We start from the raw sequence: 26451 nt of genomic DNA on the forward strand, positions 1-26451 counted from the left end.
TGTGAGGCAGCACAAACCCCACACTGAATACCAGCAAAGTTCATTTATGAAGTGAAGTTGGGAGTCAGCTGGCTTTAGTGGGCCGAAGGGAAGCAACCCCATTCTCTTCACCATACACCCTTTTCCTACATTTATTCATTCACCAAACCTTTTGATCCACGAATAAACTACAAGTTCTGAGAGGTTCAAAGATGAGTCAGATTTGGTCCATTGAGCTCCAGGGGGAGAAATGCAGTGAGGGAAAAGATTTGTAAAACGACGTACAATATGAAGTGATAAGTGCTAATAACAGAAGTACAAAGAGAGGGGCCAATGCAAAGGAACAATGCTAGTAGCTTCCTGGAGCAGCAGCCACTGCGGGAGCTGAAACATTCCTAATCTTCCCAAGGAAGGGCACCACCCAAAACAAATTTCCTGGCCAGGACCAGCCTATGGTAAATGAGTATGCTTTGATACCCTGAAGCCCTTGAAACCAAGACCTTATAATCTGGAGGCTCAACATAAGGAATGCTTTCTACATATGTGCCCATAATCTGTAGCTCTATGATGCAAATAAATCCAAGGAAGCAAAAGACTTTCAGGGGATGAGCCCCTTAAAGGATGGAAGTGGTTGTGCATCCTATCCTTCCGTCAGAACCCAGCAGATCATTTCCCTAGTTACAGAAACACTTGAGTCTTTACCCCTTGCCATATTGACAAAGCTCTTAATTGGCTTGACCTATCACATTGCTAGATATAACGGCTACAATCCCTAGACTAAGAAGTAGGTCTCCAGTTGGAGTAGGGAGTCTCAGTCAATGTAGGCAGAGTACAAGACCCTACAGCCTGCTCTCTCACCTGGCATCGTACAGACCTGCTTTTAGGGGAGCCAAGTTGGGATACTCAATCCCAACTTTTTTCCTTCTCTTCCATCTCACATACAGGAAACCTTACGGGAGAGGATTAGGGGCCTGAAAAAGCTGACAAGACGGCAAATATGGGAAGTGGAGCCAGTGCTGAGGACAAAGAACTGGCCAAGAGGTCCAAGGAGCTAGAAAAGAAGCTGCAGGAGGATGCTGATAAGGAAGCCAAGACTGTCAAGCTGCTACTGCTGGGTGAGTGAGATGGGAAGATGAGCCAGAGAAGGCAGGGGTCCTTCCTGCTTTCCTGAAGGGTCAGTGGGTTCTACCTCACCCCATGGGAAGGAGGGGTGGCAGGTCATTTTTCCTCTCCTCTACACAGTCTGGCTAGGGGATCAGGAGATCTAGAGCTGAGTTAATATGGGGCCTAAACAGCCACCCCAAGGGGATCCAGAATGCCAAGGCTATTCCAGAGTTTTTCTACTCTTGAGCGAGGAATAGTGCAAGGGCCACCATGAGCCCACCCATTTCCAAATCTAACCAAACCTAACACATCCTTTTGGCTTCAAGGACCCTGGACTTGCAGACTGTACCCAATCTGCAGAGAACTCTAAGCCAAGAAATCAGAAGAGAACAGGACCTTCCCTCACCAACAGGCTCACAAGTCCCACCATACAGTCAGTGCCAACAGTCCCAGAGATAGCCCCACTGGTTTTTGCCAAGTATAGTGGTTCCTTCTTGCTTTCAGTAAAAATTTTGGAAGTAGGGTGCCCTGAGGAAGGAGGAATGGTGTCTTTATGTACAGCAGTCCCTTCCTGGCTCTCTATTCAATAGCTGCCTGCAAAGCCCCTGCCAGATGGAAGGTTCATCAACTTGATGAGCTCCTAAGCAGATCACTGGTCTGTGCTGAGAAAATAAAAGCACCTCAATTTATCAGGGAAATTGATCATGGCTGTAAATAAAACCAAGACAAGAACATTTGAGACACGTGGCTTAGGAAAACAAACCACTGGTACCACAGAAGTAGGGTAGCTGGAGCAGGTAGGGTCTACGTAGCAGAAGATTAGATGCCTGAGCTGGGTTTCCAAGCCCCCATAAGGGATCTGGGAGCTGACGCACTAGGCTAAGGCACCTTCTTTTCCCCCAGCTGATCTGTGGCACAGTCGTAAGGACACACTAAAGGAGCATATCTCTGTAAGCTGGACCAGACTCTAAGGAGCCCAGGAGGTTACACAGGGGGAAACAGAGATGGTGGGGCCACTGAGAGATCTTTTAAGCCTAAGCAGATTTCTTCTAGATTCAGGATAAGCTGCTTAGAGGGAACAAGCACAAGCGAAATAGGAGGAGGTCGAGGCATTAGGGTAGTATAAACTCAGTACTAGAAGGTATGAGTTTTTGATGGGGAGAGCAGAGTGTGAATGAGGACATTAGGACACGTTAGTCAATAAAGGGAACCCACTTAGCCCCATCCAAGACCAAGCTGAGCAACATGGTGAAAACCTGTCTCTATGGGGGGGATAAAAAACGGCCGGATGCAGTGGCGCAACGCCTGTAATCCCAGCTCTTTGGGAGGCCAAGATGGGTGGATCTACCTGAGGTCAGGAGTTTGAGACCAGCCTGGCCAACATAGTGAAACCCCATTTCTACTAAAAATACAAAAATTAGTCAGGCATGGTGGCATGCACCTGTAGAGTCCCAGCTACTCAGGAGGCTGAGGCAGAAGAATTGCTTAAAACCCAGGAGGCAGAGGTTGCGGTGAGCCAAGATAGCACCACTGCACTCCAGCCTGGGAGACAGAGCAAGACTGTCTCAAAAAAAAAAAAAAAAAAAAGTAGTCGGGCATGATGTTGCACACCTGGAATCCCAACTACTCAGGAGACTGAGGTGGGAGGATCACTTGAGCCTGGGAAGTCAAGGCTGCAGTAAGCCGAGATCGTGCCATTACACCCCAGCCTGGGCTACAAACCTGAGACCCTGTCTCAAAAAAAAAAAGGGGGAACCAGCAAGGTGACGAAAATATAGTTATTTTGGTGAAATGATCCAGCTCTCTCCAATCCTACCCCAAGATCACTCTCCTGAGTCAAAAATAGGCAGAGAGGAGAAATGTTAAAGGACTCCCCCTGAATCTGTTAGTGGTTTTCAACAGGGAGATTTTGCCTCCCAGTGGTCATTTGGAAATGTCTGGAGACACTTCTGGTTGTCATAACTAGGGAAGTGGGGTGCTATTGGCCTCTAGTGGGTAGAGGCCAGGAGACACTTCTGGTTGTCATAACTAGGGAAGTGGGGTGCTATTGGCCTCTAGTGGGTAGAGGCCAGGAGACACTTCTGGTTGTCATAAATAGGGAAGTGGGGTGCTATTGGCCTCTAGTGGGTAGAGGCCAGGAGACACTTCTGGTTGTCATAAATAGGGAAGTGGGGTGCTATTGGCCTCTAGTGGGTAGAGGCCCGGAATGCTGCTGAACATCCTACCATGCATGAGACAGCCCAAACTAAATAGTACTGAAGTTAAGAAACTGCTCTAAATCCAGGTTGAATGGCCTGAGCTCAAGCCTGCCAGAAATTGAGGGCAGCAGTCATCCCTATGTGTTCTCCCCTAACAAGACCCCCAAGCAAGCAGTGGCTCTGACTTCTCCCAGGCCATCTCCTGGAAGGCTGAGGAGAACTGGTGGAAATCGAAAGCATAAGCATTTTTCCTTCCAGGTGCTGGGGAGTCAGGAAAGAGCACCATCGTCAAACAGATGAAGTGAGTAGAAACAAAGCCCCAAAAGACTGAGATAGGGTGAAGAAGTCAGTACAGCCAGTGGAGGTATTCAAAGTGAAAGGCTCTTTAGCCTCAAGGAGCCCAGGTATAAAGGATCTGATTCCAATGCCCCTCATCTGTACCCCTTGTCCCTCACCCTCCACTTTGAGAAAGCAGTAGCAACAGAGAGATAGGATTCTTATGATCCTTTAAATACCCCCAAATTCCTAATCCCTTAGGTCTGGTTACTCAGGTCCAGCTAAAGACAGAGTGTCTGCCCCTTGCAGGATCATTCACCAGGATGGCTATTCACCAGAAGAATGCCTGGAGTTCAAGGCTATCATCTATGGAAATGTGCTGCAGTCCATCCTGGCTATCATCCGGGCCATGACCACACTGGGTATCGACTATGCTGAACCAAGCTGTGCGGTATGTGATTACTATTATGTGGTTAAGGGTGGAAGCAGAAACGCTAGCGAGAAGAAACACACCAGAGGCCAACAAACTATATGGAAAGATGGGTAAGAAAAATAGTAACTAAAATCCCACCTGCTGAGTTTCAAAACTCTTAATGCAGTCCTGGAGAAGTAAGCAACCTCCACCCTTATTTTTACTGGGACAGGGTCTTCCTCTCTTGCCCAGGCTGGAATGCAGTGGTGTGATCATGGCTCACTGCAATCTCACCCTCCCAGGCTTAAGTGATTCTCCCACCTCATCCCAGTAGCTGGAACCACAGGTGTGCACCACCACACCCAGCTATTTTTTAAAATTTTTTTGTAGAGAAGGGGTCTTGCCATCTTGTCTAGGCTGGTGTCAAACTCCTGGCCTTAAGCAATCCTCCTGCCTCAGACTCCCAAAGTGTTGAGATTACAGGCGTGAGCCACCGTGCCTGTCCTCAAACCCTACTTTATAACAAATATTTACAAAATAAAGCTGCTCACAGCTTCCTCTGCTTTTTCACTTTACCATTTAAATTGCTACCCTTGGGTTCCTGGCCATGGAACTTTTGTAAGTGAAATCCCTACTTCTAGTACTGGCCTTTTTCTAGCTTTCAATCGCTGAAGAACAAAGGTGATGGGTCCCTGTCTTCTATCTTGTCTATTTCATGGTCAATCTGGCCTTCACATTTTCAGTTTCTCTGCAGCAGAGGCCCCACGTTTTGTGGCGGTAAACTTTCAGACTCAGGATGGAAGCCAGAAACTCCAGAGAGGAAATACCTGGGACCCCTGCCCCGCTTTAGACACACCCCAGGGCTGGGTATAGTGCCACCCTCTGCATCTGGGGAGCATACTCAAAAGTTCATCAGTATGTTTTCTTACATAGAATCTTCACTGGATACTGCTTCCATCTTAGGTCTTCGTAGTAATGTAAAATGATTTCCATTCAGCAGTATTCCCAGAAGCCTCCTGGAAAGCTATTACTCCTGTGAAGTTCTTAACCAGGTTTCTGCATTACAGGATGACGGGCGACAGCTCAGCAACCTGGCTGACTCCATTGAGGAGGGAACCATGCCTCCTGAGCTCGTGGAGGTCATTAGGAGGTTGTGGAAGGATGGTGGGGTGCAAGCCTGCTTTGAGAGAGCTGCAGAATACCAGCTCAATGACTCCGCATCTTAGTAAGACTCTGACTGGGGAGAGGGTGGGTTGATGCTTAAGCAATCTTCTAGCCAGTCTTCTCTCTGGTTGGGAGAAATCTCACCCAACCCAAAATTTCAGGCATTGAAAGCTGGAGACCCAGACTGAATTCAGCCTGTGGATCTGTTTTGTTAGGCTTCAGCAATGTTTTGAATTTAATGCTATGGGGAGATCTGCCACAGTTGTCATGATTTTATATTGCTTTACACTGGCTCACTACAGCCTACAAGGCTGAAGATGCAAAATTCAAAAGAGGTGTTCTGCCTAGTAGCCCTCAGCCCTGTTCTCTTAATTGAGGTGTACACTAAGCCTCTCCTTCCAGAACCCTAAGATAGCCCTGCAGTTCTGTTATACGCTCTCGCAGGAGTAATGTGATTCATGATGGCTCTTTCAGGGCAGAATTTTCTATCTGGTAATCTAGGATCTACTTAGGCCACTAAGCAGAAATGAGTCTCCTACACCTAGAGCATCTTATGTCACGATGCCAAGGCAGGGGACACAAACTACAAGGGCAAACCAAGGGAAGGTGGTCAGGAATTAGTACCATCATTGCAAAGCTGCTTCCAAAAAGCTAAGGGACATAATTTATCAATCCTACCTCAGACAGTATGGGATCATAGACAAGTATGGGCTTCAAAGTCAAACCTGAGTTTATTTAACCTAACCATCTGTCTCCTAATCTTGTAATAATGCTATCGCTTACTGTTCCCAGAGCACTGAAAGCCCAGTCACTGCTAGGTGTACTGTGTATACCATCTCAAGGCCCTTTACCCATCTACGCAGTAAGACCTTAAGGTAGACGGTACCTTTCTAATTAGCCTCATTTTACACATGGAAAAACTGAAGTTCAGAGAAGTTAATTAACTGCCCAAGGTCATGTAGATAAATGGCAGAGACTGCATTTGCATTGGGCTGCTTGACTACAAAGCTGAATATTTTTCATAATACACCACAATTTCTCTTGACCCTAGCCAAGTATTTAACTCTTCTGAATTTCTCCATCTGTAAAACGGGGATATGAAACTTGATGGCTTAGGAGTTTAAACGAGAATCTGAACATTAAAATGCCTGGCATACAATAAGCACTTGTGTTACTTGTACTTCCCTCCTCCTCTCAGTCATCTCAGTTCACATCTGCCTTCCTCTTGCCTTTTTTTTTTTTTTTTTTTGAGACGGAGTCTCACTTTGTCACCCAGGCTGGAGCGCAGGGGCGCGATCTTGGCTCACTGCCAGCTCTGCCTCCCGGGTTCACGCCATTCTCCTGCCTCAGCCTCCCCAGTAGCTGGGGATATTGGTGCCCGCCACCATACCTGGCTAATTTTTTGTATTTTTAGTAGAGACGGGGTTTCACTGTGTGAGCCAGGATGGTTTCAATCTCCTGACCTTGTGATCCGCCCGCCTCGGCCTCCCAAAGTGCTGGGATTATAGGCGTGAGCCACCGCGCCCGGCCGCCTTTTTTTTTTTTAAAAATAACTTTTTCTTTTTTATGGTAACTTTCAAACATACAAAAGTAGAAATAATATAATGAATTACCTTCAACAGTTATCAACTCATGGCCAATCTTATTTCTTTTTACCTCCATTCCCTACTGGATTATTTTGAAGCAAATTCCAGGTATCATTTCATCCTAAAAATGTCATTATGGACCTCTAAAATATTGACCCTTTTTATAAAAAGAATATAATCACACCCAAATAGTTAACAATTCCTTAATAGCATCAAATATCACCAAGTCGGTGTTCAAATTTCCCCAGTTATCTCAAATGTTTCCTCCCCAGTTTGATTCAGGATATAAACAAAGTCCATGTGCTGCATTGGTTCATGTCTTTAAAGTCTCTTTCAATTTACTGCCTCTTGATGGAACTTTTAGCACCCACCGAAACCACTAAATCTCATTCAAAAATCTACAAAAGCTTGCAGTCAGGGGAAACCCAAGGAAAACTTATCTAACTTGATTTAAATGCGCTGGAACTCCAGCCTTAAATGGGCTTGTCCTTCAGTCCATCCCCCATTTCCTCTAGTTAATGACATATGAAGGTTTGAAGGAAAGAATCCTAAATTTAACAATATGGCTTCTAGTCCTGATTTCTATCACCAAATTAGCTGTGTGACTTTGGGTAAGATACATTTTACGTCTCTTAGCCTCGTCTGTGGAAAATTTGTCATTGATGCTAATCACTTTTCTCTAGCTACTTGAACCAGTTAGAACGAATTACAGACCCTGAATACCTCCCTAGTGAGCAAGATGTGCTGCGATCCAGAGTCAAAACTACGGGCATCATTGAAACCAAGTTTTCTGTCAAAGACTTGAATTTCAGGTAAGTGCATGGTTCCCTAGGGCATCTCGGATACACGTGTGGAATCCTGAAAAGGGGCACAGGCAGGCTTCTTGGCCTTTGGTGAAGCCTCATCTAAATTACTGTTCTGCTTCTCCCCCTTTTCCTCTCCCACTTCACGGGGTGACCATCAAAGGCATATAGGTCATATGTTGGGCATACCTATGAAAATAGCTGCTTCTTCTCTCAGGATGTTTGATGTGGGAGGGCAGAGATCTGAGAGAAAGAAGTGGATCCACTGCTTCGAGGGAGTCACCTGCATCATTTTCTGTGCAGCCCTCAGTGCCTATGATATGGTGCTGGTGGAAGATGACGAAGTGGTGAGTGGCCTTTGCACCAAGCAGCTTTGGTAGAACAAGTTCTCCCCATGACCCTTTCTTTAAGCCTTGTGTCACTCTACTGCCCCAACTTAGGTACTATCTCAGTCTAGCAGCCCTCCAGCAGACCAATCAATGTCTCATGCAAATAATTCTAGAAAAACAACTTCTTCTGCAGGTTCTAGGTTAGCATTTTAGAGCTCCAAATTTACTGAGAGTGAGCTTGGTCTCAAATTAGACATCTAAGTATCACTTGGACATCACAAAGCTCATAAGAGGAATTGAGTGCAAAGAGATAAGGGACCATCAACTAGGCAAAGCAAAGGAGTTACACTTAGTACTCTCCCAAATTGCCTAAGGAAGGAGATGAAAATGACAGAACAGAGAAAATAACATATGATATGAATCTTCATTGCAACATAATAGAAGGGTTGAACTAATAACCCCACTTAGGAGGCTAAAAATGTACTGTCCATAGGAGTAAGGAGAGACTGGCAGACCAGCTTTCTCTCATGCCAATTAAATTGGCAGCTGGAAGACTACCCAAGAGTGGTTCTCTTTAGCCTGTAGAATTCGGCATGACAGGAGTTCTATAGGACAAGTGTAGGAGCCCAGCCAGTTTCTGAATTTGGGAAAGGTTAGAGGTGTGAAAAACGTTAATTTCACCCAAGCATCTGCTTTCTGAATTTGGGAAAAGTTAGAGGCATGAAAAATGTTAATTTCAGCCAAGCATCTGCTTACAAATGGAGGTCCACAGCTTGCTGATGACCTTCTCTGAATTTGGGAAAGTTTAGAGGCGTGAAAAACGTTAATTTCACCCAAGCATCTGCTTACAAATGGAGGTCCACAGCTTGCTGATGAAAGGGATACTCCTATCCCTTGCCACAGCTTGTTCTCTTCCCTTCCCTTTGGTAGTTTTAACTTCACATTAGAGCACTCTGAATATCGTCTAATCAAAATGTCTTACAGAGCTATTCACTTCCCATCTTTAACCCTAAAGATTAGAGTCTATGAGACTTTCCATCTTTAACGCTAAAGTCTATGAGTCTATGAGGTTTATGAAAGCCTATGAGACATTAATAAAACAAGTCTATGAGACCTTAAAGGGTTGTACAGGAGTATTATGGGGAAAAAGCCACACATGGGATTGTTCTTGCTTTATTAGATAAGTAGACTGAACTCAAGTCAGCTGATAGTATACTTCAAAACCCTAAAGACCTGCTCCCTAAAAGCAGGCTGGGCTGGGGCAATGGGCAGCCTCTGCAGATATGCAGCATGACTTCTCGCTAAGTAGCAATCAGAGAAAGAAATGAGAGAGCAGAAATGCTTATGGTATGGCACTGGGAAATTCTCTAACCCTCACCATGTGGCAGCAGGACCAAAGTAGCCCAAACTGAGATCTGGGACCCCATGAAAGAAGCCTATCAAAATCATCCTGGAGATGCATATGGGCACATGCTAACTTGGGCCTGTTTCAACCCATTATCAGCACTACTTATAAAATGTCAAGTTCTCAGTTGCACCCTGGCTGCTAAAGATCTGCATAACATATTATAGACCTATATGCCAGCCACTATCATGGACACTATACATACACAATCTCATTTAGCTTTCATTATAACCCTATAAGATAGGAAAACAGACTCAGAAAAAGCTCAATAATTTTCCACAAGTCACACAGCTATTAGAAAGATAGGGAACTAGAATGATCCCACATCTCTCTGGCTTTACTCTGGTACATTAAAAAGAGATAAGCTGTTCTCTGTCTTGCTTTTTACATTTGAAGCACTGGTCTCTCCAAGGGGAACAAGAGCAGGAAGTAGGTAGATATTCTGTAAGCCAAATCTGATATTTCCAATGGTGTTTCCTCTTACTAGAATCGTATGCATGAGTCTTTGCATCTGTTCAACAGCATATGTAACCACAAGTTCTTTGCGGCTACTTCCATTGTCCTCTTTCTCAACAAGAAGGACCTCTTTGAGGAAAAAATCAAGAAAGTCCATCTCAGCATTTGTTTTCCAGAGTATGATGGTAAGTGTCAGGGGCTGGAAATAATAATAATGCCTTTTAGTAGTGACTGGCAATTGTCTCATTTTTTAGGCCAAGGTGACACAAAGGAACTTAAGGGAGAACCTTGGGCACAGTTACAGGGTTTAAATTCAGAAACTCTGGAATACAGCAGGCATTAGATGCAGGAGAGCCACTGACTTCATATGATACCTACTGAAAACCAAAGGTGGAGAGACACCTCTCCTCAATTTCTTTTCAACTAAAGTGAGAAACACTGGAGTGCAATAGAGAACCTTCCCTCCAAAATAGGCCCCCAACTGCTGTTGTCTAACAACATTTCAAGGATCAAGTCAATCACCTAAAGTGAGTCAGCAGCTAACAAGGGTTCATTTATTCTACTTTTTCACTATTTTTCTGGAAAACCAGGTAACAACTCCTATGATGATGCGGGGAATTACATCAAGAGCCAGTTCCTTGACCTCAATATGCGAAAAGATGTCAAAGAAATCTACAGTCACATGACCTGTGCTACAGATACACAGAATGTCAAATTTGTGTTTGATGCAGTTACAGATATTATCATCAAAGAAAACCTCAAGGACTGCGGCCTCTTCTAATCCTCACCATTCCTCAGGTATAAGTTCTATAAACAGGCTTGGAATCTGGGTAATTAAAAACAGAAAATTACAGTCAATATACCATGACATGAAGAATGAATCCATTCTTTGCAGATGGAGTATACATGACTGCAACTGTGTTTCACACATTCTTTTCAAAGTGGGATAGCTATTGCAGCTTAAAGAGCACAGGCCAGTAGTTAGAAGACCCCCCAGGTTCCAGTACTGGTTTTCCAACTTAATACAAAAATGTGAATACTTTATTTCTGAGTCTTGAGTCTTTCAACTATAAAATGAAGATGACTTCCCTACCTACTTTACAGGGTTATTCTGAGGAGCATGAACATAACTGAAGGAAAGGCACATAAAAACTGCTTGTGCAGGCCGGGCACAGTGGCTCACGCTTGTAATCCCAGCACTTTGGGAGGCCGAGGTGGGCAGATCACGAGATCAGGAATTTGAGACCAGCCTGGCCAACAGAGTGAAACCCTGTCTCTACCAAAAATACAAAAATTAGCTGGGCATGGTGGCGGGCGCCTGTAATCCCAGCTGCTCAGGAGGCTGAGGCAAGAGAATCGCTTGAACCTGGGAGGCAGAGGTTGTAGTGAGCCAAGATTGCGCCACTGCACTCTAACCTGGGCAACAGAACTGTCTCAAAAAAAAAAAAAAAAAGCCTGCTTGTGCTTAGGGTCACAGAAATAAATCCTATATAAAAGCTGCCATATATTAAATTCAACACCTGGTTTTTAGAATAAACTATTGCAACAAACTATTCCAAGCAAAATAGCAAGGCTTCCTATAGTCTGTAAAAAACTAGTATTAACCAAACCTAAATAAACCTGCCATTCCCTTTTTACTAACAGACTTCTATGTGCCTTAGCTCAGAGATCTGGATCACTGGATAGGAGATGCGAGTTTATTAGTTTCTAAGGCATGTCCCAAAACGATCATCTTTATTAAGCAAACATTATCCCTCTGCCCCCAGGCTATCAAACAGACCTTTATCTCTACAAATATTTCTTAGCTACATAAGATACTTCCTGAATAAACTGAGAGGACATCAAATACTCTCATTTAGAGTATTAATGAATGTATTGCTGCCACTTCTCTATCATAGGATTTGGAACAAGTAAACAATTCTAAACTTTTCAACTGCTACATGTTTCAGAAGAACCAAGACAGGTGAGCTTGTTTTAGGTACTGAAAATCTTTGCAGTTGGGTCCGTGTGATGGTGGATGAAAACAACATCTCCCCAAACACGCCAACAAGTTTTCCTTTGAACTCCTTTGAGGGGAAATGAAGTTTGCATTTATCTTGACAGAAGGGGATGAAGTTAAGTATATAGATTTAGCATTTACAACTACCAGTGAGGAAAGCTCTTGGCATCCAAGATTTAGTACATAGAAGAAAATGTCAATTAAAATGGAAATTGCTCCTTGCCAGAAACACCCACTCACACTTAGGCTGCTACTAGCAATATTAATACTAGAGAGCCATATGAGCTTGAAATACACTTAAGAATAAATTTGTAGCTATAAAAGTTAAATTCACTTAATAGTCTTTCTGATCCCCTAAAAAGAAAGCAGCTTGGGAGAATTATCCGAGAAACTACTCTGGCTACTGCTGATGAAAAAACTTAAGCCAAAGAACAAACCTGGACGGGCACGGTGGCTCACACCTGTAATCCTAGAACTTTGGGAGGCCGAGGCAGATGGATCACCTGAGGTCAGGGGTTTGAGACCAGCCTGGCCAACAGGGCAAAACCCCGTCTCTACTAAAAATACAAAAATTAGCCAGGCGTTGTGGTGCCTGCCTGTAATCCCAGCTATTCAGGAGGCTGAGGCAGGAGAAACATCTGAACCCAGGAGGCAGAGGTTGCAGTGAGCCAAGATCATGCCACTGCACTTCCAGCCTGGGCGACAGAGTGAGATTCCATCTCAAAAAAAACAAAACAAAACAAAAAACCTGGGAAAGACTTCTCATATTCAAGAGCTGTTCAGGAACTACTCTGAATATCATGCTCCAACCATTTAACTCAACATACAGGAGTTCTGAATCTGTTTTGTATCATGGATCCTTCCGGCAGTCTGATGAAACCATGTACCTCTTTTCATCATCATATTTTTAAACACATAAAATTAAATTCAGAGAAATACAAAGAAAACTAGCGTATCAAATAGTCTCTTTGTAGACTCTCTGGAGCTCTGAAGCCCCAGGTTAAGAACCCTCACTATGCAAGCTATGATCTTGTCTATTCAGGCCCCAAACATAATTTATCCCATTTATTCCATCTCCATATAGGATAGCCCTACTTTCCCTCAAATAGTACCAGATTGTTGATTATTTTATTAACTTTTCCTTGGTCTTTCAATCTAGGTACAAATTGGTTATCGACTGAACTATAAGTCTAACTCACGATCCTTGGTTATTAATGTTCACACAGAACCTGCCTTATAGTACTAGTACAGAAGCACAGCCAGCGGGACAGGTCTTCTGACAGGTCTTATGTCAGAACACAAGTCTCTAGCAGACTAAAACATGGTTGTATTTAGTCCTTTTCTTTTGGGATAGCTGGGGGATATCCCAACTTTTAACTGGTTTATAAACAAACTCACACAAGCCACCTTGTACAAACATTATGTAAAGCGTTCATCTTGGAGGCTAGAGCAACATTCTATAGCTGTTTTTTTACTGAGGTTGGGATCTGCCTATATTCATCTTATGATGTTTTCAAGCTAAAACTCTTCTGGCAAGTCTACATGAAATGCAACAGCGGCCCTTGAGCACCCATTCACCTATTACCTTAGAACAAAGTCAAAATAATTTTCTCAAACTCTTGGTCCAGAATGGGCTCTCCCATGATTAAAGGTAAGAGGACTTCACCTCAATGCTCTTGATTGATAGGCTTCCAGAAAAGGCATTCACCCTTACCCTAGCTCAACTGTTTGTCAGGCCCAACAATTGTTCCCAAACCTTACATGTTAGAGCTGCAGAAAAAGTGCATTTGTACTTTTCCTGCACAATTAGCTTATTTTTATCTCACGGACATTTTGATTGTATTCATGAAAAGTTCTTATATAAAACAGCTGTAAGAAAGATTAAAATAAAAATTAAGTCATATATTCTGCTGTCATTATCTTTCTTTTGCCTCATTTTAAATTTACACTGTACTGTTGAATTTTTATTTACTTTAAGCCATCAAGTTTTTTTTTTTTGTAACCAGATCAGAAACAAATATTTAACCCTATTTTCTGGCACTGCAACCTTAATTCTTAAGATTGCTAAAGTTAGAACAAACTTAAAAATATTCCAGCCCCATCACTAGCAATTTATAGATCGAAAACTGAAGCACAGGAAGGAAGAGTATCTTCATCAAGATCACAGCGCTAGGCAGTAGCAGAACTAGAACTCCAAGACAGGTCTTCTCAATCCAAAGCCTGTGATGATGTCCAGCTACCAAAAGACCACCATACACTATAAAATCAAAGCCAATTTCTCGTTCTTCTAAGCTCCTCCCATTCCCAAACAAATTCTTGGTCATTTTTTCATTATGCCATCTCTAAATCATGGACATTTAACAAAACCATCTCCAAGCTAAGACAAATAGATCTCAAAATAGAATATGAAAATAGCATAAAATCACAAAAACATAACTAAGTTTGCTTGTTTGTTGAAGGTAAAATTTCCTCTTCATATTCTTAGAGGGAGACACCATAATTTACTTCCCTAGCATAGCATGATTAAAGAGACATTACTAACAATAAATCAAATATAAATTACGTTACATTTCACATAAATCTGATAGTTTTCCTTTTTTAGATAAAAATACAATATGATTGACACAAAAGGACAAATACTATGATTCCACTTATATGAGGTATCTAAAATAGTCAAATTCATAGAGACAAAGGAAAATGCTGGTTACCAGGGGCTGAAAGAAGGTGGGGCATGGGGAGTTACTGTTTAACAGGTACAGAGTTTCAGTTCAGGAAGATGAAAACAAGTTCTGGAAATGGATGGTGGTGATGGCTGTGCAACAGTGTGAATGTACTTAATGCCACTGAACTGTACACTTAAGATGGCAAATTTTGTTATATATGCTTTATCACAATTTTAAAAATAGAAAAAATACACTATAATTAGAAATTTGTATTTCTGTGGATAAAAGGAAGAATGGATAAAAGCGGCACAAAAGTTGTTTTAAAAGCAACATAAAAGACACGTTAACTTGAAACAGTTCCTACTCTGATAATAAAATCCACTCACATGTACCTCCAAATAGTCCAAATCAGAGTATTCCTTCCCATCCCCACGGTGAGACATAACAGCATTCAAAACCCACTCTATACTTGGAGATGTGCCGTAGACCAAAGTGTGCCGGCCATGCTGGGTGGAGAAGGTGGTGAAGGGTGAAGAGCTCTTACCTCCCACTGCCCTCTCTACCCGGCACAGCCCCCAGAGCACAGATTCCAGCAGGATTTCGGTGTTGGGCCAGGGACTGCAAGTGTGACAGAGCCTCTGGAGGTCCTGCTAGGTAAAAGCATGAAGACATTTCTGTGAGGTCAGAAGACACTGGAGACTGCAGAAGGGAACTTTTATGTCTTTTTGCCATGAAAAAGCACTAGTATAAGCAGAAAATAGACAGCTGGATTTAAATGTAAAACAAAGCAAAGACCTTTTCACCCTGCTTCATGAATTTTAGAGCAATTTATAGTTCAACTCCATTTCAGGTCTTCAAAATGAATATGGGCAAAATAATGCTGTAAAAGACCACCAGCTACGTTGAATACCTTTGTTGGTGCTGCCTTTGGATTTTTTTTTTCTGTGCAGTATAATCCTGAGTATCATAACATTTAGAAAGCATTTTCAAATATGTTATTTCTATCTGATGAGAACCACAGAATATCACAGCAGGAAGGAATAATTTAGTCCATCTTTAGATAACAGATGAGTGATGTAAGACTGAAAGAATACACAAGATTCCATTGCTAGTTGGAAGCAGAGACAAGACCAGAACCCAGCATTCCAAACAACTCTCCAACCTCGTAAGATTCTGAGAAGTCTCAGGACCTTTACCCTACATGAGCAAGAATAAACAGAACAGGTAATTTCTTGTGTTTTGTTATGTCTACTGGAAATCTCTCTTACATATAAATAAGCATCTTAGTAAAAATGTCTGGATAACCCAAGGAGAATTTTGGAGGTAGGGAGAGGTAAAAGATAAGAGGAGACAGATAAACCAGGTTGTTCATAATTTAATATTCCTGCTGTCAAAGATTTTATAGCTTAGTGAATGCTGGTACACTGAGATACTTCTATCCCAGCAGTGTATTAATATTTATTAATATTTGATTATTTCTGGTACCTTGTGATTCTCACTAGATTTCAGGAAAACACTAGCACTGGGCATACAAAGGCTTTTACATGTGACTCAATCATTCCCCTTATGTACCCCCGTACCCATTTCAAAACGACTTTCATTCTAGTTTAGAGCTAGCTAGCTTTGCTTTCTCTACCAAGTGTAAATAAATATTCATGTTATTACATATACTGTTAACTGTCACAGGGTTTTATCTTTAATTTGGTGTATCTTTCAATTTTCACTGCATAAATAAATGCAGTAAAATAAATGAAATAAATGTTTGGACATCCTAGGTTTCTTGTTGTCTTTATTTTGTATAAAACTAAATACTCTGTATCCAAAGTGTAGGAATGTTATGTGACCCAACAGTTTTCAATAATTTTCTTGGTGGAAGGCACTTTAAGTCATGTACAAATGGTACTTCTTATTGGCAAAAAATAGATCACTCACTAGTGATTTTGAGGTTATTTGTGCACTGAAGTTGCTTATTTTCAATGTTTGTGTTGACTTAAAAAAAAAACAAAACAGTCTCACTCTGTCGCCCAGACTGGAATTCAGTGGTGCCATCTCGGCTCACTGCAACCTCCGCCTCCCAGGTTCAAGCGATTCTCCTGCCTCAGCCTCCCAAGTAGCTGGGATTACAGGCACCCACCACCATGCCTGGCTAATTTTTGTATTTTTAGTAAAGACGGGGTTTCACCATGTTGGCCAAGCTGGTCTCAAACTCCTGACCTCAAGTGATCTGCTTACCTCGGCCTCCCAAAGTGCTGGGATTACAGACATGAGCCACTGTGCTCAGCTTGTGTTGATCTTTAATATAGATTGAGCATTTCAAATCTGAAAATCCAAAATCTAAAATGCTCCAAAATCAAAAGCTTTTTGGGTAACAACATAACACTCAAAGGAAGCACGCACTGGGGCATTTTGGATTTCAGATTTTTGGATTTGGAATCCTGAACCAATAAGTATATAATGCAAATATTTCAAAACCTCACAAAAATCTGAACTCTCAAACACTTCTGGTCCCAAGAGATTTGGATAAGGGCTATTCAACCTGTATTAGGTCCTACTCAGTTGTCCCCAAATGTTGGCCCAGATTGGCTACATCAAAATCACCTGAGGAATGTATTAAAAACATGTATATTCCCATGACCTGGCTCAGACATTTTAATTTACTAGGGTTTAGCCAAAGAATCTGCTAAATCAAATTAACCATGTACCCCAGGTAACTACTGCTGTTTAACATTCCTTCTTACCTCTTATTCCTGAGAAGATTTGAGTCAGCCCAGGCCTAGGCCTGATATGGTATCAGAAAAAAAACTGCCCTGAGTGGGTGGAGTGGTTCACACCTGTAATCTCAGCACTTTGGGAGGCCAAGGCAGGCAAATCACTTGAGGTCAGGAGTTCGAGACCAGCCTGGCTAACATGGTGAAACCCTGTCTCTACTAGAAATACAAAAGTTAGCGAGGTGTGGTGGCACACGCCTGTAATCACAGCTACTTGGGAGGCTGAGGAACAAGAATCGCTTGAACCTGAGAGGTAAAGGTTGCAGTGAGCAGAGATCGTGCCACTGCACTCCAGCCTGAGCAACAGAGCAAGACTGTCTCAAAAAAAGAAAAAAGAAAAACAAGAAAAAACTGCCCTATCCTGACATGTTCTGAAGTATGTTGTTCTTAGCAGAACTAACTCATAAATGTTGAGAAAACTGGGGGGAAAGGAGGGAGAGAAATGATCTTAAAAACTAAAAGATAAAGGCATAAAGACCTTGATCATCATTAAAGTTAGTTCTCCAGTGCCTGAAAAAGCCTTTCTTTTACTCCCTGATAGTTGTCAGCAAAATCAGCTTTCAACTTGAGGTCTCTAGGAAGCCTGCCTTTTTCTCTTGTGCTTGTTGGGAGCAATATAATAAAATATGATGATCATAAAGCTATGTAAAGAGCTGAGGCTGATCCAGGTCAGATCCCTGATTTGTACCACAAAGCCTAAAGTAGAACACAATAATTACCTGGCACTGGCAAACTAAGATCACTGCTCTTAAAATCAGTATTACACATGAAAAGGAAAGATCCCACAAGTACTAACGCTCAAGGAAAACAGTGACGTTTTAGGTTTATACAAATGAGTAGAGGGCTGCTGATTTTTTTTTTTTTTTTTTTGAACATGTAAAAAGGGAAAATAATCAATGGTAGGTTCTTAATAGGAACAAGAGGCTGACTTTACCTGATATATGACTGCAATACAGCAAGGAGTTCTGCAACAGGAAACTCCAGAACTATGTCACACATGCTAAGCAAATAAATAAATTATATTAAGTAACTAATCAGGCCAGGCAAGCAATGTCCAAAGAATGTCACAGCTATAAATGAGAGAATAATGACCAGAATATAAGAATATACGGTGAATGAATGAATTACAAAAACAAGCTGATATTTTAAAATAGTCTAATGTGTATATACAACAAATAGAATATATATGAAAATTAAAAAAACAAGGCAAGAAATTTTTTTTAAAATTTTGGTCCATCTAGTCTTACATTGTAAGAATGCAGTACCTTGTGAAAAATAATGATCCATCAGTAAAAATTTAAAAAATGATTCACTGTGAACTAGAGATTTAGAATTCAAACAGTCCAAGATGAAAATGTCATCTCAAGATCCACTTATGAATAATTGTTAAAGTTTTTGGAATTTTCATGCTAGGAGGTGAAATCTGTTGCAAAGCTCAATTTATAAGGTTAGGGGGACTGTCCATTAAGAATACTTCTTCTTTACACAGAGACTAATGGCTTCTTAGATGGTCCAAAGCACAGGCACCTGAATTCTGAAACATTATCACAAATCTCCAGCATTTTTCAGAGGAAACACACAAGGCAACTTTCAGCTTCTTTGATTACAAATGCCAAAGTTCTTTTTCAGGCTAGTAGATTTAATGTTTCATCCCACATTTTAGTCCTGCTACAAGAAAATATCTTTTATTTCAATACAAACCAGTGATTTGCAAGCCTGGCTGGTAATCAGAATCACCTTTTAAAAATTATAAATTGCCAGCCAGGTGCGGTGGCTCACGCCTGTAATCCCAGCACTTTGGGAGGCCAAGGCAGGCAGATCACGAGGTCAGGAGATCAAGACCATCCTGGCTAACACGGTGAAACCCCGTCTCTACTAAAACATACAAAAAAATTAGCTGGGTGTGGTGGCAGGCACCTGGTAGTCCCAGCAGGAGAATGGCATGAACCCGGGAGGCGGAGCTTGCAATAAGCCGAGATCGCGCCACTGCACTCCAGCCTGGGCGACAGAGCAAGACTCCGTCTCAAAAAAAAAAAAAAAATTACCGATTGCCAGCCCACCAGCCAAAAGTCAATCTCTTAGATGGATCCAAGTGATTACAAGTCATATTAAAAACTACTGACTTAAATTGTCTCCCTGTGTCCTCAAGAAATATGCATTTAGATAAGTTATTTGGGATGGTGAAATAAGAGTGATCTTCATGTTAACAGAGAGCAAATGTAAATGGTACAGAGGCAGAAAAATGGGGACCTGCTATTTTTCTTTAACAGAAGGGCTAAAAATTTAACATATCAGATAGACATTCAAATGAAAATACAAATTCAAAGTAAAATGAACTTTTTTGGATTATTGGTTATTTTAGATTATCAACAACACCATTTCATTAGTCCACAGTATAGAAAGACTACAGTTGAAAATAATATTCTACCAGGTCTTATTTCCAGATGATCCTATATTACAGAATACAATAAGGAAAAGGTATATTCAAAATGAGTAAGAACTACCAACCCTGTTTACATTGTGGGCACTGAACCAATCGCCAATTGAAGCTGATAATTTTCTTTCAGATCAAGTTTTCCCAAACCTAAAGAAAATTACATTATATAATACAGTTATACCATCTGTAAGCTATGATTTTCCAAAAAGAATCACAAAAAAAGTTAAAAACTACACACAAAGGCACTGAACTGCTATGACTTGCTTTTTTTGTTGACCACAAACCTTTTTTTTGTAAACTAGTGAAAGGTCACATCAAAAGATGAAATAGAATCCAATCCAAAAAGATTGGACCCCAAAAGCCACTGCCCAAACTACTGATTTGAAATGCTCAAAATGCATTCTCTTCATTTGTCTTCCCCCAATAGAGCATTCAATATTTAATGACATTTGCTGTACATTATAAAAAAGGGTCTGTAGGTTGAAGTGAATGTAACTTTCCACACAAGCAAAATGTAAATCTGCAAAATGAATCATGATCACATATCACTCATATGCAGATATAACATAAAACCTAAGGTTCAACAATACTATTACACCAAAAGACTAGACCTTCAAGAAACCCTTCTACCTAAACCCATTCTCAGACAAAGGCTAAAGCACATTCTGCAAAGGCAAAAGGAAACAGAAGACAGTATTTCCAGAAAAGACTAGTTACAAACAGGAGCAAACCTGGGCTCTTTACTCACCATTTTAATACTGCCGCCAACTATAACAGATTAAAAATGTACACATGACAAAGTGGAAAAAAGTCCCAAAATGCAACAGTTTCAGCAAAAGAACATACTGACTAAGGATTACTACAATTAACATCGGTACAGTAAAAACAATGGCAAACAGGGATTTGGCACCACATTTACAAAGTAAAAGCATGCACTGTTAATACACTTTAGATGTTTCTCAACAGAAAAGGCCATGAAGATGGAAAACAAGAGGCACCTTGTACAAAACTCCCTATAACTGAGACAAACAAGCAAGAATCAAAGTGGTCAATTTAGTAAATATGTAGCAGCAAAGTCACTGGTTCTGTTTGGAATTTAGCAATTTGCATTTCTGATTGCCAGCTGCCCTGGGTGTGTCTGTATCCAAGAAGCTGACTTTATCATACTACATCAGCAGTAATTTGGTAATCTGCACAAACAAGGTTAACCTTCAACCATAAGCTTAAAGAAAAGAGAGAACTAGAATCTTATTGCAGAACTTTCCAATGTAATTACCACATGGAAACCATAATGGTACTTTGAGCAGGATAATAACATAAATTTCATTTAAAAAGTTGTATTTATAGCCCCAGTAACTGGAAAGAATTAGAAGTAATTATGGAAGTATTATATTCTGACCATACCAAGAGTTAAAAACAAAGAGTTCCTACTAAAGAGGAATATTTTCAAGATGATCTGGTCACATCATGTGCATAGTTAAGATTGTTTGTGTTTTAATAAAGATTCTTTTGCAAATAAAGAAATAAAATTTAGTAAAGTTATTCTTCTCTTGATGAAAAAACCTTAAAAATGAACCACTGGTGGTTTAAGAAGGGGGGAAAAAAAGAGTAAGCTACATATTGAAGTTCTAGAATGCAGCACCTCAACTTCACATCTTCCATAAGCATTTAAGATTAAGAAATCCAAGTGATGTCTTGATGATCGAATCACACTTTATAGTTCTTCCAATTCCAATGTCTGACTTTAGCATCTCATGTCAATTAAAAGTTCCCTAATACAAAATATTGTGCTAAAGAGTGCTAAGATTCTGCATGCTGCTGCCATTCCCTGGTCCCGTTCATGCTTGTAGCTGCCCCATGAGACAGCAAAAGGTGTCTGGTCTCAACACTCCACACTGTAGTAACTAGAAGAGAAGAATATTCTTAATTAGAAGAAGTTTAAAAACCAAGAGACATCACTGTAGCACTATAACTACCTTGTATGAAACTTTACCTTTCACTAACATCCATGCTTTTCAATAAAGTCCACATTCCTTTAAGTTGTTTTTAATGATGACATCTGTAACAGCATCAAAAACAAACTGTACATTCTTCGTGTCTGTGGCACAGGTGAAGTGAGTATAGATCTCCTTGGTATCTTTTCTTCTGTTCAGATCTTCAAACTGGCACTGAATATAGGCAGCTGCCTCTTCATATGTATTGGAACCTAAAACGGACACCCAGTACTCTCAGTTCAAATTGTTAACAGCTGCCTGAACTCAACTAAGTCAGACCATTACCATTTACTTATGGAGAGGGAACATAACCCAATTAAATATGAATAGAATTCTCTATTTCTATAATCATTAGGTGTTTCTATAATTAGGTTCTTTGTGAGAGTGGACTCTCATGGTAACAAAAATAAAATCATCACACACAAAGATTGAGGAAAACATAACATTAAATTTCTCTTTACCCTTTCATTTAGACTTTTCAGCTAAAAAAATCTAGAAAGTATAAAAGGAAACTAGGAAAGTAGGAAGGTGCATTTCCAGGGAACACAACTGCTTAAAAAGTCTGAGAGAGGCTGTGTTCCTTGGAGTGATCTTGGAATAAAAATTCAACAGGGTAGTGCCTGCTTTGGTAGCACATATACTAAAATTGGAACAATACAGAGAAGATTAGTATGGTCCCCGCGCAAGGATGACACGCAAATTCGTGAAGCGTTCCATATTTCTGAAAACAACTGGGTCGGATCATGCTAAAAGGGGATAATATTACTCTGCTACAAAGTGTCTCCAACTAGAAAGGATCAATGAAGTGAGAAATTGTTGAGAAGGATACAGTTTGCTTTTAGATGTCCTTTGTCCAATATGAACATTCATTCATAGTGTTTTGATTACCCTTATGTTACTACAAGATGAAAATAAACGCTATGGGATTGTTTGTATTAAAACAAACAAAAAAAGGAATTCAACAAGGTAAACTGTTCTTTTCAAAATCATTCTACAGTTTTAAGGAGGTTTAGCTTCAAAGCCTTAAGGTAATAATTTAAATAAGGAAAAGCAATACACTTTAAAAGAGTGAATTTTAGGGTTTCTGAATTATATCTCAATGAAGCTCTTATTTTTTACAAAAAGAAAGGTGACAGGAACCAAAAGTAAAGCCTGTCTCAACAATATTTGTAATTAATACCCTTAAATCACCTGCTTTTTACACCATCTTGTCTACTTACGGAACCTTTAGAGTAGCCTTAGAAACTGGCTATAAAGCCAGGGAAACACAACAAAGACAATTCATTATTCCAATAAACTACAGGCTATTTTCAGTAACGTGAGGCATAACGAAAAAAGGAGCTGGGTGTGGTGGCTCACATCTGTAATCCCTGCACTTTGGGGGCCGCGGCAGGTGGATCGCTTGAGGTCAGGAGTTCAACACCACCCTGGCTAACATAGTGAAACCCCGTCTCTACTAAAAATCAAAAAATCATTAGCTAGGCCTGGTGGTGGGCACCTGTAGTAGAGCTGAGGCACAGGAAGCACTTGAATCTGGGAGGCGGAGGTTGCAGTGAGCCGAGATCATGCCACTGCATTTCTGTCTGGGAGACAGAGCAAGACACTGTCTCAAAAAAAAAAAAAAAAAAAAGGAAAGGAAAAGAATATTAATTAAAATATTTAAAGAACTGAAGGAAAACAGCTTCTTTGTAGGTGCTTGAAGCAGGTTCTTAAAATCTGGAAAACAACCTCTGTAAATTAAAGGAGGCAGATGAGTGAAAAGTGAATTTTGTCTGCTAGGAACAGATACTAATACCTGGCAAATAAGGACTGTAAGAATCTGTATGCAGAATGAAGACAATGGAGGATAGGCTTGGAAGTTAACAACAACAAAGAAAATGGATATGATATTAAAGGCTCTTTGCTTTGTGTGAAGACTCTAAGCTGGGCCTTCAACATTAATACCAATTCTTTTACTTGTCTTACATATCTCTCCCCCAATCCTAAAACTTGGTTGCTTTCTATAAACTCACCTGATTCTCACCTCCCTGTTCTTTACTCTGAACAGGTAACCACATTTCCAACTTCCTTGAGAAAACAGAGGCCATGAGGATTAAACTACATCTCAACTTTTTGGCCTACCACCTCACTCAAAATGTTACATATCTGCACTTATTTGTACTTCTGGTCTTAGAGGTGTCTTAATTCTTGCTCAAAAATCAATTGCTCTATCTATACTCTTTTAAAAAAATTATTGAGGAAAATTAACATAACAGATATTTAACCATTTTAAAGTGTACAATTCTGTGGCACTTAGTGTATTCACAATGTTATGCAATCACCACCTCTCTAGCGACAAAACTTTTTCAACACCCTATTCCCATTAAGTAATCACTCCCTTTTCTTCCCATTCTCCCAGTTCTCATAACCACTAATACGCTTTCTGTCTCTATGGACAGAAATTTGCCTATTTTGGATGTATCATATAATAGAAGTATTGGCCTCTTTTACTTAGCACAGTGTTTTGAGTTTCATACAAGTTGTACCATCTATTATTATTCCTTTTCTTGGGTAAGTAATATTCATTGTATGTATATAACACAATTTGTTTATCCATTTATCCTACCTAGACTCTTAATTCCTTTTTTCCCACCTGCTTGCAAATCTTGCTCCTTCAATTACATCTGTTTTTTAATATATCTCTTTTGCTTATAGGATCTTAGCCCTCAGCCTATAAACATTCTTAAATCTCTCCTTTCCCTTTAAACCCACGTTGCTCAAGAGTAGTCTACACTTGTCTTCTTTCTTCACTTTCCATTCTGTAACTCACTGTACTCAACTTTCCACTGACACTGCTCTCAGCAGCAGGTCAACGACCTCCTAATTGTTAACTCCAAAAGCCCTTTTTCAGTATGTATCTTACTTATCTGCAGATAACACTGTTGACTGAAATATTTAATCAACTCACTTTTTAACCTCTCCTTTTGGTTATGATATCTTTCTTCCTCTCCTGCCAATAGAGGCTGCTATTCTCTCTCATTCTATCTGTGGTCCTTTTTCTCCTCATTCTATAATATTATCTCCATAGGTCATTTCACCCATTTCCATGTTTTCATTACTGATGATCTCAAACCCCAACCTCTCCTCAACCTCAAATATAACTGTCCATGAGATATTATTATTTTGACGTTCTATAAATAATTAAAAATCAACATTCCTATACATGAATTCAGGTCACAGCACCAGCATCCAAGACAGAAACCTGGCAGTACCTCTGACTCTTCCCACTTCCTTACCCCTGCTTTACCCCTTCACTTTATTGATTGATTGATTGATTGACAGACGGAGTCTCACTCTGTCACCAGGCTGGAGTGCAGTGGCGCGATCTCGGCTCACTGCAACCTCCGCCTCCCGGGTTCAAGCGATTCTCCTGCCTCAGTCTCCCGAGTAGCTGGGATTACAGGCGTGCACCACCATGCCCGCTAATTTTTCTATTTTTAGTAGAGACAGGGTTTCACCACGTTGGTCAGGATGGTCTTGATCTCTTGACCTCATGATCCACCTGCCACGGCCTCCCAAAGTGCTGGGATTACAGGCCTGAGCCACTGCACCCAGCCTCACTTTATTATAGAAAGCATTTACAGTGTCTCCACTAATAAGAATTCCCCTTCTCTGGAAATACCTGACTCTGATCTATAAGTTTCATAGTGATCCATCCCTGGCAGTTACATTTGTGCCCCTGACCTCAACTGATTGGCCCACAGATTTCTGCCTGACTTAACCACGGCCAGAATCTCTCTCCTTGGAATTTGAAACCAAGGCCAAGCAATCCCAGTCTAGTCTGATCTTTTTTTTTTTTTCGCTCAGTCACCCAGGCTGGAGTGCAGTGGCGCGATCTCGGCTCACTGCAAGGTCTGCCTCCCGGGTTCATGCCATTCTCCTGCCTCAGCCTCCCGAGTAGCTGGGACTACAGGCGCCCGCCACCAAGCCCGGCTAATTTTTTTTTTGTATTTTTAGTAGAGACGGGGTTTCACTGTATTAGCCAGGATGGTCTCGATCTCCTAACCTCATGATCCACCCACCTAGGCCTCCCAAAGTGCTGGGATTACAGGCGTGAGCCACCGCGCCCAGCCTAGTCTGATCTTTTTACCAGAGATAGAGAAACCGTGACTAGGCTGTTATCACATAAACTGAATAGCAGAGAAAGCTGGTAAGGAAAGAAAGAATAATAAAAAAGATACACAGAGAGGAGAGAAAAAAGATGGGGATAAAGAGTGCTTCCAGGGTTCCTGACAATTATTTCCTAGTTCTAATTCCATTCTAAGACCTGTCCATTCTTGCCCTTGGGTTCTATGATATATCCCTTAATCCCCATCAAAAGTTTTTATTTCCATCCTGAGTTCTTACTAATTCAAATCCCCTACTATCTATCTTTATTATTTATTGCATAATCTTTCTAAAGCACAGTTTCTTCTATATCATGTACCCCATGATATGGATCATGGTAGGATATTAAACCTTTAACTGATCATCATTTTCTCAGCATGAGATATAAGGCCCTCCATGAGTTGATCTCTGACCGTCTCTCCAACCACTTCTTCCCTGCCACTGTAAACTCTAGTAATACCAAATTCCTTCTGGGTTCCACAACTGGTCATACCATTTTCCTACCTCCATATTCTCATATATGCAATTCCACTTTTCTAAAATGCTTTTATTCCCCTGTCTGCCTGATGATTTCTATTTCATCCTCTTAGTAGCTCTAGAAAAAGACTACAATGACCCCATCAGAAGTAACCACTTCTATTCCACTTCTATTAATGCACATTTTAGACTATAATAAAGTTATTTATGTGCAATTAAACACTATAATAAAATTATTTATATCTCTCTGCAACT

General features: G+C 40.8%; 2 protein-coding genes and 1 non-coding gene across 3 annotated transcripts in view; 2 read left to right on the forward strand and 1 right to left on the reverse strand.

The window, feature by feature from the left end:
* Positions 1–923: 923 nt before the first annotated feature.
* On the forward strand, positions 924–10755 carry GNAT2 (G protein subunit alpha transducin 2). Its single transcript, XM_054437331.2, has 9 exons — positions 924–1094; positions 3540–3582; positions 3867–4008; positions 5037–5194; positions 7403–7531; positions 7740–7869; positions 9744–9897; positions 10303–10510; positions 10608–10755. Exons 1-8 carry the CDS (start codon positions 977–979, stop codon positions 10491–10493), a joined length of 1065 nt encoding a protein of 354 aa, XP_054293306.1. The 5' UTR covers positions 924–976; the 3' UTR covers positions 10494–10510; positions 10608–10755.
* Positions 10756–20316: 9561 nt separating this feature from the next.
* The window catches only part of GNAI3 (G protein subunit alpha i3), a 46313-nt gene continuing 40178 nt past the window's right edge, over positions 20317–26451 (reverse strand). The window contains exons 8-9 of the mRNA XM_054461917.2: positions 21573–21785; positions 20317–21483 (exon numbers count right to left, since the gene is read on the reverse strand). Of these exons, the coding sequence (XP_054317892.1) occupies positions 21595–21785 (191 nt within the window). The 3' untranslated portion in view covers positions 20317–21483; positions 21573–21594. The remainder of the gene's footprint in view (positions 21484–21572; positions 21786–26451) is intronic.
* LOC129022993 (U6 spliceosomal RNA) lies at positions 22190–22296 on the forward strand. Its single transcript, XR_008496623.1, has one exon. It is a non-coding gene; the product is annotated as a U6 spliceosomal RNA (small nuclear RNA).

The sequence above is a fragment of the Pongo pygmaeus genome, chromosome 1 (genome assembly GCF_028885625.2).
Source record: "Pongo pygmaeus isolate AG05252 chromosome 1, NHGRI_mPonPyg2-v2.0_pri, whole genome shotgun sequence".
Classification (NCBI taxonomy): domain Eukaryota; kingdom Metazoa; phylum Chordata; class Mammalia; order Primates; family Hominidae; genus Pongo; species Pongo pygmaeus.

Coding starts and splice junctions, on each gene's coding strand:
- GNAT2 (XM_054437331.2), top strand. CDS start 977: ATGGGAAGTGGAGCCAGTGCTGAGGACAAAGAACTGGCCAAGAGGTCC. Junction 4,009..5,036: donor ATGCTGAACCAAGCTGTGCG/GTATGTGATTAC, acceptor TCTGCATTACAG/GATGACGGGCGACAGCTCAG. Junction 9,898..10,302: donor TTGTTTTCCAGAGTATGATG/GTAAGTGTCAGG, acceptor CTGGAAAACCAG/GTAACAACTCCTATGATGAT.